Source organism: Anoplophora glabripennis, unplaced genomic scaffold (genome assembly GCF_000390285.2).
Source record: "Anoplophora glabripennis isolate ALB-LARVAE unplaced genomic scaffold, Agla_2.0 scaffold61, whole genome shotgun sequence".
Lineage (NCBI taxonomy): Eukaryota > Metazoa > Arthropoda > Insecta > Coleoptera > Cerambycidae > Anoplophora > Anoplophora glabripennis.
Genome location: NW_019416237.1, coordinates 1,152,800 through 1,172,309, shown reverse-complemented (window position 1 = coordinate 1,172,309; position 19,510 = coordinate 1,152,800). Strand labels below are relative to the sequence as shown.

Sequence of the window (19,510 nt, the reverse complement as noted above, 5' to 3'; positions counted from 1 at the left end):
TATTAGGGAGTTTTTGCATAAGGTATTTACGAATACGATAAACGTTAAAAACACGTGACTGAATACCGTATTGACAAATAGCGTGTACTGAATGCTTCCAGTTTTTGCATATCGTGTCGTTTATCCGCAATGGTAAAGCGTGTCCTAACCTCAATTCTGACGGTTATGCTTTCATTTGATACTCTTGCGGTAAAAGGCAATCGGCAAGTGAAAGAAAAATGGATGGATTATTATTCGTACACAAAATTACTATCCTAAATGCACGGTAAACTAATACCGTAATCTGGGTTGGATATCGGAATACCGTAACGATAAACGCCAACGGTAACTGTCGCACATGCGCAATGCCCTCTCACGTGACTTTACCGTTTACGGTATTCTTAAAACCGATATGCAAAAACTCCCTACTTTATGTAAAAATTCTCTAATATAATATATGTCGCATCCTCTGTTGTTTTCGTGATGTGCACGGTAGTTTTTGGCTTTATAAACTTTCGATGATGTGCACACGTTATTAATAAATCATAAAAAATAATCCCTTTTGAATGAATCCTGCGATTTAGCTTATTTTATAAAGATTGCAAATAATTGTACTTTTATTCGTGCAACTCCATATTACAGAAACTTCGAGTTCTAAATTTCAGAGCACCATGGTAATAAGCGCATGATCTCATGGGCACAAACTTGGGACATTCTATATTTGTGAGCAGTAGACCTGAATCTATTTACATAGGACGTTCCAAGACTTTCCAGAAAATATGATCATTATCTTATCTATGATCATGATTCACAAATGCAGTAGATGAGACAGTGGTGACTTTCACAGGTGACTTTCGTAATGCCACGTATGTATTTCGTGTTGCCTAACGTGAAATTATATGCAACTCTGCCTATTCCGGCTTGGTGCTAGTGAAATAACGTAGGTATCTGCCAAATTTGTAAATTCGTAATATAACCCCATATTATATATAACCTAAATTCCTATTTTTAGATGAAATATAGGGTTTATGGTTGCTTGTTAACATTGATTTTTTTTAATGTACTTGCCTTTGAATAAATTACATGTTTAGAAACTGAATGCATTGAAAAATTAAATTAAGTGTACCTACATAGCTTTTTTTTTAAGTTATACTTCCTCGATCCCGATGGCGTCTACTTTCTCCTTGGGGTAATGTTCCGTCTGTGATAGTGGAAGTAAGGTTACTGTTGTTTTTTATCGTACAATATTAAGGGGTAAGTACCGGTTTATACATAGCTAAATTTCTCTAGTTTACAAAATTTCATTTGGCCTCTCAATTGCTGAACTATTTTAATTTTATTCATAATAGGCTCATGGCTTTATAAGGAGGTTCAGAGTTAAGAATAATGTTTACGTTTTTTCGTTTTCATCCAAAATCTAAATAAACGTAATAAGTTATTTGGAAAGAAAATTTCATTTTCATTCTATAAGTAGGTTTAAATAAGTATATCTAATCTAAATCCTAAATACTTGTTGATAATAAATTTAATTATTTAATTGAACTCGTGTTTATAATTGGAAAGAAACGAATTAAACTATAGTTTATTGGTCTTAATTTCTTCAGAATATTAATATAAAATATTGTTACATAAACATATAAAGTTAAATATCAAGTGAATAGAAACCCCTTCAGTTATGTTTTATTCAGTAATCTCGAGAAGCAGTTTATTTAATGAACTGTCAAGAAAAATTAACATTTAGATTAACTGTACTTTAAGAAAAAAGAAAACAATTAAAAAGTAAATTTCAGTTAGCACAATTTTTGAAAGAATTAGTAAGTAAGTAGTCCTTTGGTTATTTATATTTTTTATGTTAATTGTATTACATCAAAGGATTAAAAAGCAATTATTAAGATTGCATGATAAGTAAGTAAGTACTTATTTTTTTGTTATTTAATATTTTGTGGAATGTAGATATAAACTTGTATCATTTAAATTTTTTATCAAGTCAAAACTTGTTACCAATCTAAGTATAAATGTATTTATGTCACCAGACCAATCATCTAATTAATATGACAATAGTGTTTAATTGGTTGTATCATCATGTACATATATTTTTGTTGCTTAATATTTATTTCGTTAATTTCATTCTTTTAATTATTACTTTCTATATTACTCATGATTTCGAAAATGATATAGGTAATATAAATACCTATAGTAAAGGTTTTATTTTAAGAGTTTTATTACGTAGATAACATTATTGGAGTAATGAATATTTTTATGGCAATACGAGTTTTTAGAATTTAAATTGTATTAAAAATTGTACTGCTTAATACTGATTCCAGATATGGAAAAGTTTTATACGTTTCCAATTCTTTATGTTAGATTAAAACAAAACAAGATATTTACAGGAGGTACTTATATCTTGTCATCGCTTATGGCATGAAGTACGTATGAAGAGGGTAAAAGAGCAATTAATTCGATGCAATCTAAGAATTCATCCAATTTATACAATTTATAATTTTATTTCTATAAATTGACAAAATTGCATTCGATTGTTGTGTGATAAATTTAAGTTTCTTTGAGTTTCACTGAATACATTTTAAATATTTGTTATTATTACAGATATTTCACAATACATTTTTTGTAGTTACTGTTTAATTGGTTGCATAAAAATTTAGGTTTTTGTTTTACAGCTTTTGGCTATAATTCCACCATCAGACTTGGAAACTTTTTAAAAATTTTTAGAGTACCTTTGTAATTTTAATTTATGTACCACTTTGGATTAATCAGGCATACATATTGTTTATTAGGTACTATAATGCTTAGATAACATTGTTCAAATTAAGGCAATAATAATAATTATTTTTAGTACCAAGATTTCATAATTATTTGCTTTCATAGACGTATTAAAAATACTTAAATTAAGGCATATATTAAACAAAAGTTAGTGATTAATACTTTCATAAATAACACTCTTACTAGTTTTTATACAGGGTGTTTATTAAGTATTTGTTCAATATTAAAGGGTGAATCTTCGAGCAATTTTAACATAAAAAGTTCATATGAACATGGGTTCGCAGCGGCTTGGGTCTTGAGATACAGGCTGTCCAAAAAAATTTTTGTGGTATTTTGATTATATTTTTATTAAATAACATGGCGACTTGACGAAATTGGAGAAATTTGGAGTATTGATAAGAAACTAAAATATTTACATAGTTATCTGTTTAATGTTAGAGGGCGTTACATACTGTTTTATACCTGGATTTAAATAGACATAACTTTTTTGTGTCGCACTGTAAGTCATTTTTGACTAAACATATCTATTTTCAACAAGTGAAAAAATACGTCTTTTATTGATTGTATTGCGATGTGACAAATTTAGATCATTTACAAGATTAAGGCTAAACTACTTCTACAAATAAGTTACTAACATTTACAATAATTGCTGAAAATGACCGCCACCTAGCCTACTGCAACATCCTGTATCTCGAGAACCAAGCCGTTGTAGACCCATGTTCATCTTTTTCAACTTTTTATCTTAAAATTAGTCAACGATTCACTCTTTAAAGTTTGTACAAGTACTTAATAAACACCCTGTATAAAGAAAATAGTTGCAAAAATAGTAGATAGACATATAATACATGTCACAGGCCTTAATTCTTGCCTCTGTGACTACTTGCCTGCATTTGTTTAAATATGGTATTATTTTTTTATAATATAATAATAATAATAATAATATATTATAATATAACAGCTACTGCTTTGCTTCTTGAAATGATTGATTTTCCTATTACATAAGTATTAGATACGAATAATTCAACGGTCCATAGAAAGTGATAGAATTGTATAAATTAATTTATTTTTTCACATTGCCATAAATGTCTTAAATTAAATATTAAAGTATGAAATGTTCGAAGTAACTAAATAATCTTTCTTTCTTAGTAACAAAAAAATATATAGTCATTTTATTAAGCACCTAAACATCGATTTAGTCATTTAGTGAATTTATTGATGGACTTAATTCCAATGGACAGGTCCGAAAAGGCCTATGTTACTTTTTCTTTAAATTATTTGGTTTATATTTATTTGTTTATTTTTCAATATTTCAAAATTTTGCATAAGCAGAAGCATATTTCTAACTGCTTTACAGAAATGCATTCATTGAAAATAAGAATGAAGGTTGTTTGATACACAAATATTTAATGTTTGTAAGCATTTTTTTAAATACTAGATGTCATCAACTATTATATTGAAAGTAATTACTACAATATTGTATTCCATTTGACGTCTGCAATTTTTATATCTATGTACTTGCATACAATTGTATTAACTTACTTCATACAATATTCTATGTGCATCTAAATATTTTTAATTACAATGTATGATAAGTACTGCTGCCCTAACAAAAAGCAGATGTACTAGGATCATCAAAAAGAATGGCATTAATAAGGTGTTAACCCTTTTCTTAATCAATACGACGATGTAATTGCACATTTCCTATTCAATAATGGAGTTAATGACACATCAGCAAATTATGTTTTTATTAGATTGCAATATCAATTTGAATATTGTCGGTTTACTTACAGATAAGTCCAATTTTTATTATCACTACTGCTCAGTTACTGATAACTGCTAAGTAATGATGCAACTTACCTCTACTTACCAGCAGATATATCTGCTTTGTAATATCTATTAAGATAAAACTTATGAACATATGCTCCTGAACATTTCTTAACAGTTGAACTTTTGCTATTTAGCAGTTATTCGTTCAGATATCAGATATGACTGTTTTTGATAGCTATAAAAACCATTTTACACATCCACATTTCTTACCAGTTATGTGCAGTAATAAAATATTTATGAAAATTAAATGTTGCATAAATTATAGTTAGGTAGTTACAATATCTTTCTGACATACAAAAATGTTTCCGCCTGTTGAAATAATGTGCATCTATTTTTAATAGATTCATAAGAAAATACATGCAAATGTTTGGTGACTAAGTGTCTAAATATAATTTTGAGAATTAATATGATTCTGTTTGTCAAATTGCCATAATTTAACAAGTCCTCTTTTCTTTCATTATAACTAAAAATGTCTCAATCCCATGAAAGAAACAGTACAAAAATTGTCACTAAGCAAATGCTAATTCTATTTTTAAAATAATTTTTTTCAAAATCAACAAATTGAGGTATCTACATAGTAACCATGTGAGTTAATCAATTTAAGTCCGTTTTTTTTCAACTGTCGGGTAAATTTAAGTGTCAATTAATTCTATGTCTGTCCCTTTCTTATATATATATATTTTATGAAAAAGATATAGATTTAACTGGAAGATAAATTTATCAGGAGGTGAAAAAAATCAGGCCTTAATGCCACAATTTACCATAAAATAATTGCAAAATTTTGAATTTGTATACCTTAAGATATTACTCATATGATTATTATTTGATACATTATATAATTCAACGATTTATTGTAAAGTTAATAAAAAAGTCAGTTAAAGTTAGTTAACGTTTAGATAAAGAAGTATATTTAACTTTATTTGTAATTAATTTTTTTTTACTCTTTTGTTAAAAAGGACTAACATATGTGCTACTGTTGAGAATGTGTTTTTATATTAGTCCGATTTTTATAAACTATTTATTTAAATTTGTAAACCACACAATACAAAAAGGGGTGAATTTCTTAAAGTGCACATTAAAGAAAGTATTTTAGGAATAGGAGATACTTGACCTATTTTATGATTTACTATAAAAATAACCTTTAACACAAAGTAATTATAGAAACACATTCTAAATTTCATTCTCGGTACTTATTATAAATAAGAAATTTTAGCTTCTAATTTAGTTTGTTGTATCAAAACGTTATTTAACTTGAACTATATGGTTTTAAACAAAAATATTCAGTGGTGGGGAGAGTTGTAAATCGAGACTTAACATTACTTACCTAGAAGTAACTTGCAGTTTCAAGCAACTTTTCCTATCGCATTGTTGAACTGCAAATTGTGCTGCTGTTAGTACAGTGCATGGTGCCAACAGTATACTAGACTAACTTGGAGCTCTTGTAAAATCATCATTTTTTGAACAATAGAAGGTATACTTTTTTACCAGTGTGTAGAATAAAAAAAAATTGATTTATGCACATTCAAACTTAAAATTTTTTATTAGGTATACATGGTGTTCAGATTTATAGATGATCTTCAGGCAATTAATAAATAAAGACTTAATAATTTTAAAAAATCGAAACGAAAAACTGAAAAAAATGGGAAAACTACTCAAAATAAAAATACAGTAAAATATTTTTCCATGTTGCTGAAATTTTAACCACTTATTTAACTTATCAATAGCAAAAACTTGTCTAATTATTTTTTGGAAAATTTTTATTGTTGTCCTCTATTGTCTACTCATTAAAATATCGCTAACAAGCTGCCTACGGATTATAAAAATACTTCAAAATATGTTTGCACATTTTTTTTACTGAACGATTCACTATTTTAAATTTTTTTATTATAACTACAACTAAATAGTAACTCTAATTAGTTTTTGTTTCTTTGTGCTTCTGTTCGTTTACTATTAACTCAGTGAAACGTTTCCTCTTATTACTGTAACAGGTAACAAAAATTTTAAAAATTATATTATGAACTTTAAAAAAAATATATATAGAAAACGATGCTCATGCTCTCAAATTTCAAGTTAGCAGTTGTCTAGCACAAATTAAAAAAAGTAAATAAATATAATGGTTTATTTAAAACAACAAAAGGGAACAAAATTGTTTCTATGAACCAACGACAAAAAGAAACAAAATGTCAATATTTTTAACCAATTTTGAACAAATAAGTAAACAAAAAACCAAATTAAAAAAAAACATTACTTTGCATATTCAATTGAAGATGGGAAAATGCAGTTCTAAACATATGCAGAATCTTTATAAAAGCATTTCCGCTTTGTGCTGATAATTTTTTAGTAAAATAATTTCTAATGGATATTTTTTTAAAAATACAGTGTGTCTAGTTTGTATGTTAACAACACCCCCTTAAATACAATAAATAATTATTGGTTTTCCATTACCATGACCTGACTATTATTTGTTATATGGATCAGTATTTCAGAAAAACATGTTAGTGATTTTGTTATTAAAGATATAACACCGTAAAATTATTCTATGCACTCTAAAATGGTTGTATACTAAATTTGCAGAAAAAATAAAATGGTTGTTTTTCCGACACTCAATTTTTTCAGATATGTATTTTCGTCTCTTGCTAATAAGTGAAGTTCACACCTTGGCTTATTGTCATGTAAGAAAAAATTAAAATTGACTCACTTCAACATTAATTCCCATAAAAAAATAAATAAACAAGACTAAAATATATTAAATAGTTGTTAAATTCCAGTAAAAAAAGTTGCTAATACAATTTTGGAGATGTTATTTCTAGTTTCCTAAGATACATTAGTTATTTATTAAAAAATATTTGAACTCCCTTTTTTTCACTCATTTTGTTAATTGTACACCTACAAATCAAGACGACCTGTATATACACTATACAGATATATTTTGCATTAGATCTGATTAGGAAAATTACAATTTAATATCATGTCTTAAAAGCTTATCTACTTATTTGACTTGATAGTAAATATAAATTATATTTTAATAAAATTCATAGAAATCCCCATATTTTTTTTAAAGAACCGCAGACTTCAGAATAAAAAGTGGTTTTATTTCAAATGTTGAAGTGCATTAACATTCAGGTCAGGAGTTAAAAAGTTAATAAATAGAATGAGTCTCATATTTCTATTTTATTTATAGATTTGAAACCATTCAGGTGTGAAAAAGTAATAATACTTTTTGTGTGTACTATAAATTGCAATGTAAATTTCAGTTATACGCTGAAGCGTATTTTCAAAGAATTATGGCAAAAATTATTAAGCATGAACTGAAATAAAAATCTTCCTTTAACTACTTTAATAAATCTGGCCTTAACTTTAAATTAAAATGAGTGTTTAGTACAATTCAAGTCAGTTCTGATATCAGTAATTGATTTGGATTTCACATTCAGCATTCATCGTTTAATTTAATTAAATAATAAAGTGGCGAGTACTACATTTGTAAATTTTTTATAAAATATTGTGGATATTTGAAACAGTTAACATTTGTAATAATAATCAATGCAACAGTTTAATCTAATATTTTTTAATTTCAATATTTAATTCAAATCAAAATGGTAATCAGTTTTTTTTTTCAGTTTGAAAGATGGCCCATCATGTAATATCAGTGTGCATTTTTTGCTTTATCTGCGCTACCCATTCACCATGTGCTTCTCACGCAGCTGTAGGACATGAGAATGTAGTGCCACGCAGGCAGTACGATGATCCCAATAACCCGCCACTAATAGAAAATCTTCAAATTAGTCCACGTGAAAAGCATAGAGATGATCCATACACGACTGATAATACGTTTGACGACAGTGCTAATGTTTTTAAAATTGAAGAGATACACAACCTATCAAAGAGAAACAGCCTAGAAGAAAGTAACGATAGCGTAAATAGTGAAATTGTAACCGAGTACTTAAGGAAAATATTTTTGAAATATGGTAACGGTGATACGATGACTATGGAAGGATTTGAAAGACTTATTCACCATCTGGATTTACACCAGATGTTATCAGAAAATCCACATATTCATGATATTAATGAGGCTGCTCCTGCTTTAGATTTAAAATTAGATAATAGTACTGCAAATGATACGGTAAGTCTGATTTTATGGCACTTTAGATATTCAATAAAATTATTGTCAGAGTAGAGATAAAATGATAGATATATATATTCTGCTCAATATTAGTTTTTGATTTTCTTAATATAAATGTTTGGACCACAAAGGTAACAAGTAAGCAAAAAATCCTGTTTTCATATTTTTATTTCAATGTGCAACAATACCATTAATTATTATTAATACATTTTTGATATTTTTAAATATTTGTTGAAGAACTGTAAAACTACCTTTGTATTTTCAAATTTATAGTATATTTACTACTACAGGCTGTTACAAATTTGCTTTTCACTACAGGGATCTCGAAAACGGTAAGAGATACAAAATAGCTTATATGGAGGAAAAGTTGTGTAATCAGGGAACCAACATTATGGCTCTAAAAAATCAAAGCTAACATGATTAGTTTTCGAAATACATATTTGAAAAAAAACTAAATTTTGGAAATCCATTTTTGTTTCATTCAGCCTTGTTTAAAGTGATACTGATAATCAATTTTTGTATGTAACGTTTCGTTTCGTCTCTCCAGGACCATCATCAACTTCATTTTTTTAAATACGACTAGAAATTTTATTACATTTTTTGCAAGCCTTTATGATCCCCAATACTGTACTGCCTCAGTCCGAACCAGATTCAGACGTTTTGTCTCGAAAAATTCATCTTCAGTGTATTCATTCCAAATTTATCTAAATTTTTTATTTAGATTTTTGTTTATGGAATTATAGTACACTGTAAGTGTCGTTAGACCCTGTGAAATCCATCTAGTTATTTAAACTATTACCACCAGGCGTTACAATAAAACATTTATTATTATTTCTTAAATATGAAACCATTCCTATATTTTCAGAATTTAAAGTGAAATCGCCAGCAATGTTTTTGAAGTGAAAATTTAAAAAAAATATCTTACATTGTTATTTTTCTGATACACATCTGCCATCCCAATTTTGATCTTAATGATGTTAAAATATGCAAATTTGCTGAAAAGGTGTTGTTAGTCACTCGTCACACTTTCAATTAAGATGAGCCCATTAAGTCTAGTGCTGTATGACAAATTTAAAGTACTTAATTTAGTTGCTATTGTCTTTGTCCCCGTGAAAATAGAGATTGAAAAGTATTTCTATAAGAGATGTAGGATACAAGATTTGAGAGATAAATTGGAGTTACTGAACAAATTATTTAAAATCTTTGAATTGAGTAAACATTAATAAATAATCTATTTGGTTTGAATCTCTAAGTTTTATATATACAAATTTTATTATCACTGGTGATACATGTAAATTAATGTTTCTTTTTTCAGTGTGTTGACCAAGAACTGACGACGGTGTTGAAGAAAGAAATTTTATCGTCAACAATTAACCATACAACTTTTCAAAAGGCATGCCCCATCATTTTATACAGCATGATTGCCCCGAATTGCCCAGAAGAAGAGGTGATATTCCCTATCCATGATGTTTCAGAGAACAGCAGGAATAGTCTAGTTTGGCTTTACTCCATTTTAGCAGTTGTTGTAATCAGCGCTTGTGGCGTCCTGTCTCTTGCTATAATACCAGTGATGCAGAAGACTTTTTACAAACCACTAATACAGTTTTTAGTAGCTTTAGCTGTAGGAACATTGGCAGGGGATGCTTTGTTGCATCTACTGCCACATGCGATGAGTTCTGGCCATAGTCACGGCCACGAACACGGGCATGATGAACACAGCCATAACACCCACGATCAGAATACTTGGAAAGGTTTCGTGGCCATGCTTGGTTTAACTTTATTCTTTATCATGGAGAGACTGATTTCACTTGCTGGAAAGTGGAGGAAAAGGAAACAGAAGCATGCACATTCGCATGTTACTATTCTTAACGACAGAACGGAGGGTATCAGTCAGAAAAATGATACGCAGTGTATGGACCGATATAATACTTTTCCTTATTGCTATAAAGACATTATGAATAATCCTAGTAAGTATTACAGTATTATGTCTCAGTATTGGGGTTTATTAGTAAAGTCTTTCCCAAGTCAGTTGAACATGTAAAAAAACGCCTGGCAATAAAATTTAATGAGTTTCATAGGCGCCCCTAAAAAAGTTTTCTGATAAAGGTAAAAAATTATAATAATTTGCATATAATGTGCAGAAAATTTCTATTATATGTTGATTTGGCCAACAACATATTTTAATTATTTGTGTCCTCAAACAATTTTATTCTATTTATGGTAAATTTCATTTTGTTCCGTTTCAGAAGGTCTCCAAAATGCCATGTTGTAATAATATTATTTCTCCATTTTGCAATTGTAATATGAATGATTAATAGAAGGTGCCTATAATAAATGAAAATTACCTGAATCACACTAAATTCCGCATTGCTGCACTGCACTGCGGGGCAATTTGTCAACCACTTGTCAACGACTGAGATTTATTGCCCAGTGGCCCAATGCAACTGTATTTGTATTTTGTTTGCCCGCGCTCGCATTCTTCAACTGGGCATATACATTTATGTATATATGTATAAACGGTATATTGTCACAATATACATGTGAACCATGTTCAGCGATTAAAACATTCTTTATATTTGACATTAATTTATCACTGCACGTGAATTAACAAAGACTTCTTTAACTAACAATACCCGTGTTCCATAATAATGTGCAGTGATTCACATTCAGCACTTAGACTAATAAGGGAGGTGAGGGGTGCAGGGACAAGATTCCATAGGCGTATTACTTGAGAAGGGATCAAAGAACAGAAACTTATAGAAAATAAGTTCACGTTGAATATTTACTTTAAAAAGCTTATAGACTCCACATTCTCTCCACAATTGTTGAGTGTTGTCTTTTTGGACGGCGATTGCCCACCACTACTCACTTACACTTACCTGATGCGTATACCGCGGATATTACACTTTATCTGTTATAATAATACACTAAACTATACTATATACAGGGTGTTCCGAAATTAGTGCAACAAAATTTGGTCACAGATTCTTAAGACAAATTTAGGGGACCCGTATTTTTTATTTTTGCCAATTGGCCCCCCTCTTTTGGAGTTATAGCCCCCTGAAATCCGCCCCTATGAATAGTCTTTTTTTATATCTTACAACCCTGTTGTACGAGAATTACTAAATTTGGTACACAGGGGATTTATAACAGGTGGAATCTGATAGTGCTATGCTTTTTGGCGGAGAATCCCCTTAAAACAATTTTTCGTGGACCCCTTTGTCTTTGGAGACAAAAAAATTGGTGGCATATTTAATTTTTTTTTAAATTATTAGTCCTCTAGAAAGCCATTGAATTTAGAAACTTTTTTGTCTGGATATTTTTTCTAAAACGCAATGTTTTCCAGAAAAATGGCAAAATGTGATGAAATGCATATCGTGATTTGCCATTTTTCTCGAAAACATTGCATTTATGAAAAAAATATCAAGAAATAAAAAAGTTTCTAAATTCAATGGCTTTCTAGTAACTAATAATTTTTAAGAAATTCAAATATGCGACCAAATTTTTTGGCCCCAAAGAAAAGGGGACCCATGAAAGTGTCTTAAAGGGATTCCCCGTCAAAAGGCATAGCACTATCAGATTCCACATGTCATAAAACACCTGTGTACCAAATTTAGTGATTCTCGTACAACAGGGTTCTGAGATATAAAAAAGATTATTCTTAGGGGCGGATTTCAGGGGGCCACTTGGCAAAAATAAAGATTATGGGTCCCCTGAATTTGTCTTAATAATCTGTGACCAAATTTTGTCGCACTAATTTCGGGACACCCTGTATACACACATTCTGTTCCAAAAATCCTGCTGTTCTTCCAATATGCGTTATAATAATTATAGGCACCGCCCTTTTCTAGAAGGTGACTAATCCAGTCGAAAATCTTTCCAGATATGCCTGCCGTTTGCTTTGGATATTGCCATCGTGCTACACTTTTGTCATCGTATGACCTTCATTTATGCATATTTCGTCTGTGTAATATATTCTTCGATTTAGTTTTCGAGCTCCTAACACTTGTCTTAAATAGTTTCTTCGCCATATCACTATTTCCTCTTTTTTTATCAGCATACTCTTTCGATTTTGTTTTATAAAACGGAAATTCATGTTACGCATAGTTCGCAAAAGCACCCTTCTAAATATTCTAGGCAAATTTTGATCCTCTGAGATAGCAGTCTGAATTTTTTTATTGTCGGAAGCTCATTTTTAAAATACCATCCAGCTTGAATTACTCTCAATTTTTAAGAACGTAAACCCAAAATCACTAATAAATTAATTGCAACCACAATTAAATTAACGGAAAGATATCCTCGGACTTCTTTCGCGCGTACGCCTGTTTGCCTGTTCCAACAGAATTGCCTGGAGCCAAATAAATGCAACCCAATTGATGTCACGCACCAAACACCAATGAAAGTGGAATTTGCTGCAGCAGAAGAATATTGGGTGCACTCCAAATGCAGCAGAAGAATATCCTAAAACAGTGCAGTATTGACTGCTCTGGGAGAGTGCGACACACACAATTTTATATGGAGAATTTACAAACGGCTCGTACTTCTCTTTGTGTTGACTGCTAAAAATGGTTATGAGCCGGATTAAAGATGAAATCGTTGCCTATTATTTTGGGATCCGACTGTACACTTTACTACATTTTATTACTGTACTGTGATTATTAGTGAACCTTTGGAATACTTTATAACAACTCAGTTCTAATTTTCCATTATTCCTGACTGATTCACGACAACCAACTTACTTATGTTCCGGGAACGTACATTTGGCACTCCATTGATTGCTGGCATAAAAATAGAGATATTTTATTAAATATTGTCAAGTTATCCTTGATTTGACCTTGAAATTTAAGGTCGTAAAATCCAAGGTCACCAGCATATTGGATCCTTGATATCCTACACTTTTATCTGAAACTTTTTTTTGGTAGGAAATAGAAACAGCCTGTATGTACAGTGATTTATATAATTTCATTTATTTTTTTGAGAAATTGCAAGGTTATTATGAAATAGTTTTACATCATTAGGCAAACAGTTATGAAATTCATTTGCCGGCTCAAGTATGGTGAACTAAGCGAACTTCAACAAGTTTATTTAGGCATATTTCAGCTGTTTTGGCATTTTTTTTTGAGCTGCAACCTCAATCTGTTGTAATTTGAAAACTTAAATTCCTACTTGGAGGTTTTGTCAAGTAATAAAATTTATTCCAGACACAACATTCTACGAGTCCGACAAAACAGCAACTACAATGCTTGAACTAGACTCTAACTCCGATATCCAATCCTGCAAGAAGTCGAGGTCACCCACCATAGAAAAACTGGAAACTAACCAGAACATAACGGATTCTTCCGGCAACCTGAATATCAACGCTTGTACTGAAGTAAATAAGATGCTTCCGTCGGATCAGAAACACGATCATGAAGACTACACGGTTATTGTGAGAGAACACAAAAATGACCATCACGGGCACTCCCACAAACACGGGCATGTCCATGCGGCTCCTCAGAATTTCTCGTCTGTGGCTTGGATGGTTATTATGGGTGATGGTCTGCACAATTTTACTGATGGAATGGCGATTGGGGCGGCATTTTCAGAGGGAGTCGCTGGAGGATTCTCCACGACATTGGCTGTGTTTTGCCATGAGCTGCCCCATGAATTGGGCGATTTTGCAATGTTACTAAAGGCTGGCATGAGTATAAAACAAGCGTTGTTTTATAATATACTTTCAAGTGTTTTATGTATTTTCGGAAACATGTTTGGACTCTGGTTAGGTAAGAATTTAAGAATTATTTTTATATATTCTTTATATCTTTTATCCAATTGTAAAATTTATTTTGGGAGAAATGAAGTTATACTAAGCGTAATTAACGTACATACATTAGGATAAGGAAATATTGATTAAGAAAAAAAGGCGAGTATAATCTAATTATTCACAGATTAATTTCGAAGTTTGCCCAAAAAATCTGTTTAAAATATTAATCTTCTGATAGTTTTGGGAAAAAAAGAGGTACAAAATATTCCATTTCGAATTGCCGCGTTGGATGATGTAGTTTGTGGAAAGAGTAACTCCGAAAATCGCCCATTTTAGCAAACTCGTAATTTGTTAAAAATTTTGTGCTAAGTTATTGTAAATCATTAGAACGTGCTACTGAGAAAGTTCCAAGATGAGTTCAGCTTTGGTTTTGGAGATATGAGTGATACATAATTCTCGTGATCTCATGTATCGATTCCTTTCTCTTTTCGTTTAAATTTCGGTAATTAATTCCAGTTTACCATTCATCAATAAAATAAGATAGTTGCTTCATTATTAAATCCAATGCCTTGTAAATTTAAACCGAAGCAACTAAAAAATATCATCATTTCCGCACGCTAATATTATTTTGAGGAATAATTCCAATGAAACCTGTTGAGCAAGAAAGTAATTTATTTATTTTTAGTATTAAAATACTGTTTAGTTTTTTAAATATAAAACGGTACATATTTTATTTTTAAATAGACATTTCCAATTCCGAAAGAAAGATTATTTGTATAGAATTGTTGATAAACTTTTTGTCGATTTGGAAATTATAAAAATCAAAGTAGGCCAATTTCGGCTCTTTTGAGAGGTTCTTCATATTAAGCCACTGTGACGGCCAAAAAAGTGAGCCATTTTCGTGAATTTTTTTGACCGGGAAAATTAAGGAACATGGGTTTTTTTATTTTATTAAGTGTATATTTAACTTGATTCATGTAAATTTTTATTAAAAAATATGAAGTTAGTACAAAGTTATGAGTTTTGCCGTAAAGCCTTAAAAAAAATCCCCCTCCATGGTCTCATCGATTTTCCAAAAACGGGTTATCTGAAAAAAAGGAATCAAATTGCATTAGAATCTATATGAATGTAGTTATCGTTGTACGTAACCATTTTTTTTTGATAATTTCGCCATTTGTCGCCAATTGAACATTTTTTTCACTTGTTTGCCCCTTTTTTGCATTTCAGCACTCTTAAAAAATAGTAATAATAAAAATTTTCCACTTAACCTTGGCCATTGCAAAGACAAATAAAAAAAAATAAAAAATTGGTTAATTAATCGAGTTATCGATGCGACCAGTTTGAAAAAGAGGCATTTTGGGAAAAACGCGTTTAAAGTTTTCGGCCCGTTTTTCTTACTATAAAACAAATCATGGATCTACTAACATATTTATACTTACATAAAACTATCGAGTCTTGGGCCATATGATGGTTCTTCCTCTACATCTCCAGGGGTTTTGGCATTGTTTTTTATTTTATTGCTCTTTTTCGCACGATTCTTCGTCTGTCCCTAGCGCACCGATGATTATGGTGTCTATACCTGCCTCACTAACATGACTGTAACTCGGTAAATTTTCGAAATTTTGAAAATTTTATACACAATATTTTCGAAGGTTAAATTAAAGCAAAAAAAATTTTTTTGATCCATCAAGTGGCTATCGCCCTTAAAAAGATAGGCAAAAAATAGATACGATGTCTTGGATTTGATTTTCGAGAAAATTTGAAAAGATTCACATTTCAATATTTTAATTGCTTTAAGAAATACTTGGTCATTTAAGTTTTCTTTTCTGGAATTTTTTTTATTTCCATAAAAATGCATTTCATCAGTTTTATGTGTAGAACTCAGTGGCGTACTTGAAATTTTTCTATAATTTTTGGATTTTCAGTTATAAACTTATATTTTTTGATTTTCAAATGTGTGTAAAACTTTCTTTAACAATTTTGGCATTTTAAACATTTTTTGAGGGGTAGGAAAATTTCCTATTGTTGAACATTCCCAAATATTTTCCATTGAAAATTTTGTGTCTTCTTACATTAAGACTTCCAAAATACATTATATATTTTAGTGTTTTAATGTTATTTTAACTAAAACACCGATGAAATAAATCAGTAATGTACCTAAATTTGATAAAGCACAATGTGTAGCCACTTTACAATCAAGTTTTTTTTTATATGAACAATTGTTTCAAACTGCCCTTTTGGGACAGATAGCAATAATCAGTTGCTGTACTTTACCAATCTAAGACCTTTATAAATCAGCATTTCATCATGGCTATCTAATGGTTTTGATAAATAATTTGGTCTAAATAATATTTCACTCTGCCTTAGAAAAGCATCAATTGTTTGACTAAACAAAACTAAGAAATTTTCATTAGACTCCTGGTTGGTAGAAGCCATGACAAAGTTAGCAAACCTGACTTGTTCTATCAGCGGACTGATTTAACTGTTTGCTATAATCTGAAATAATAGTGAAAGTTTGAAACTTTGAGAATCATGTCATCTCTAATCCCAACTTTTTGTGTAAACATCTTGTAAGATACATTTTTCGAAAGGAAATTTTAATTATATTATTTATATTCCGGGGCATAGAGTGTTATGTAACTAACCCTGTATATATATTTTTTGGTTCATTCAGATTATTTACTACTCTATTTCTCTATCCACAGGTAACACTGAATACGCAAGCTCTTGGGTGTTTGCCGCAGCGGCTGGCATGTTTATCTACATTGCATTAGTAGATATGATTCCTGAACTAAGTTCTGCTCACGAGGACGAGGGGAATTTAATGCAGTGTCTACTACATTTAGGAGGGTTACTCCTAGGTTTCGGCATAATGACCTTAATAGCTCTTTACGAGCACGATTTAAAAAATTTATTTAATGATCCCGAATAAAAAATTTTAAATTAGTGAATACTAGTAATCGATATGTTGTTCTATGATTAATATTTATACTTTTGTACATAAGTGTAGCCACTGCAATTGGAATTGTTAGTTTTATTTTATTTGAGAGGCATTTTTTTTTAATGTTAGTGAACAGGCATACAGTAGGATGTAATATAGCTGTACGATGTAACATTAAAGACATTTTTGTTCAAAGTATAAAACTTACAGGCTAAGTATTTATTTCTCATCTGTACTTATGTATCTATCATATACGCATACAATATACAAATTCCATTTATCTACTGTCTTCGGTGTTCCTAAGCTGTAATTTTAATTTAATTTTTTTTTTAATACAATCATTTAAACTATACGATTTGTTTTATTTAAACTTAGCAGCGGTAAATATCAATGAAAATGAAATCAATCGGCTTCCAGTTTCATGTGACACTCATCGTTGCCTACAAAGCGGACTCGAGCGAGATATACGTTAATGAAAAAGGTGAGGAAACAAGCTATAATATTTTAAAGTGTGTGCTTATTGAAAATAATATTTGATGACTCCCAAATGGGCGGTCTGCTTGAAAATAAATCTGCTTTAAGTATGCCTACAATTTAGTCGATTGGAAAAGATAAGTTCGTGTTATATCCGCTTGAAGACAAATTAGCAGTGGCGGCTGATACGGGGGGCTCTAGTTTGCATTGTTATCTATATAAATAGATTAGCCTTACGAAACACATTAAAAAGGAAATGTTAAATTTGTAATGTACAGTTAATTTAACTCGTAAAACGTTTGCAAAACTAAATACGTGAGCTCCTCATAGCTTGCTTCTACATTTGTAAAGTTTTTACATCGGTGGTCATGGTTACCGTCGCGCAGAAAGAAAATATGAGTGGCGCATATTTACTTTGCAGTTTGGGCTCTGGATAGTCTGACAGTACCCAAATAATAGATAGCTATTCGCTGCCCTGTTTTCTTAATAAACGTAATTTATTCAGCTGTGGCGTAATATTTTATTATTGCATGTTGTTTCTTGTTTTTTAAAAAATTGTAAACATAAATTGATTGAAGTTTCACTATAAAAAATAACAATTTCAAAAGTGTTTAAAATAAAACTTACCCAATTATATCTGATTTATTTTTTTTACAATGCTTTCTACCTAAATTTTTCTGCCCTCCTTGGTATGGAAGTCAAGACCCGCCACTGCAAATTAGTTTGTCTTTCTATGGTGCTGATGGATTGGTACCATTGGACCAGTGGCGACTCGTCAGGTGACGCACCGCTTTCCCTAAAATTTCCGTTTGGTTGTGCAATTTAAAATTATTTATAATTTTATATAAATTTTATAATTTAGGTATAATTCTATATTGAAAATGTATTGTGTTTGTTTGTTTAATACACAAAAATAAACAGACCAGTTGCGCGGTGAACGCCCTCTAAAAAAACATTGCCCTTGTTGAGTGCGAACATCAACCTCGTACCATACAACGTATAATATATGTAAGTGATGCAGGTTGAAATTGGTGTGTACTCTGCTTCTCTTCATAGCGCTGTTTACGGCGGTTGTCATGGCAACGAGGCGGCCAATACGTTATTAAACTACGGTGTGGGGAAACGAGTGAGGCAGAAATGGAAGCAGCATCGCCCATCGCCTGCCTTCAACAGTTTATATGATACACGTCGCCTAGTGCACGATTATAACAATTCTTTGTTAATATTTGTTTAGTATAATAATTGTAGAAATGTTTCCTATGTTTGATCCAGTATGTATTTTTTTGGAAACGCCATTTTTCAGATGGAAAATTGAGGACAAAGATTTTTTAAATTGCGAGAGATTTGTGTCTTATTCTCTCGATATGGAAATAAGAAGTCAAAAGACAACGTGTATGTTCGAAAGTTTCGGAATGAATGGTATTCGGAGTATAAGTGGTTGTGTGGAAGTGTTCATTTAAAAAAACTTTTCTGTATGCCGTGTTTAATTATGGGTGTAAAGTCAGGCGTGTAAAATAAGAAGGGATTTAACAATTTTGGGAATGTCACGCGACGTCGTAACCACAAAACTTCTTTGGAACATACATGTACGGTGTGCGTTAATGTCGCAGGAGTCCACAAGCCGAACTAATATTTCTATTTTTTATAA

At 30.6% G+C, this 19,510-nt stretch overlaps 1 protein-coding gene across 3 annotated transcripts; it reads left to right on the top strand.

Moving 5' to 3' along the window:
- The first annotated feature begins 830 nt into the window (after positions 1–830).
- On the top strand, positions 831–17,701 carry LOC108917741 (zinc transporter foi). Of its 3 annotated transcripts, XM_018724487.2 has the most exons (6): positions 831–919; positions 1,127–1,233; positions 8,202–8,704; positions 10,020–10,671; positions 13,906–14,466; positions 17,153–17,701. In XM_018724487.2, the coding sequence occupies exons 3-6, from the start codon at positions 8,210–8,212 to the stop codon at positions 17,377–17,379; spliced, it is 1,935 nt and encodes a 644-aa protein (XP_018580003.1). In that variant the 5' UTR covers positions 831–919; positions 1,127–1,233; positions 8,202–8,209; the 3' UTR covers positions 17,380–17,701. The 3 variants fall into 3 exon arrangements, with proteins under 3 accessions (XP_018580003.1, XP_018580004.1, XP_018580005.1); XM_018724488.1 differs by lacking the exons at positions 831–919; positions 1,127–1,233 and adding an exon at positions 5,938–6,055; XM_018724489.1 differs by lacking the exons at positions 831–919; positions 1,127–1,233 and adding an exon at positions 6,528–6,572.
- Positions 17,702–19,510: the final 1,809 nt, after the last annotated feature.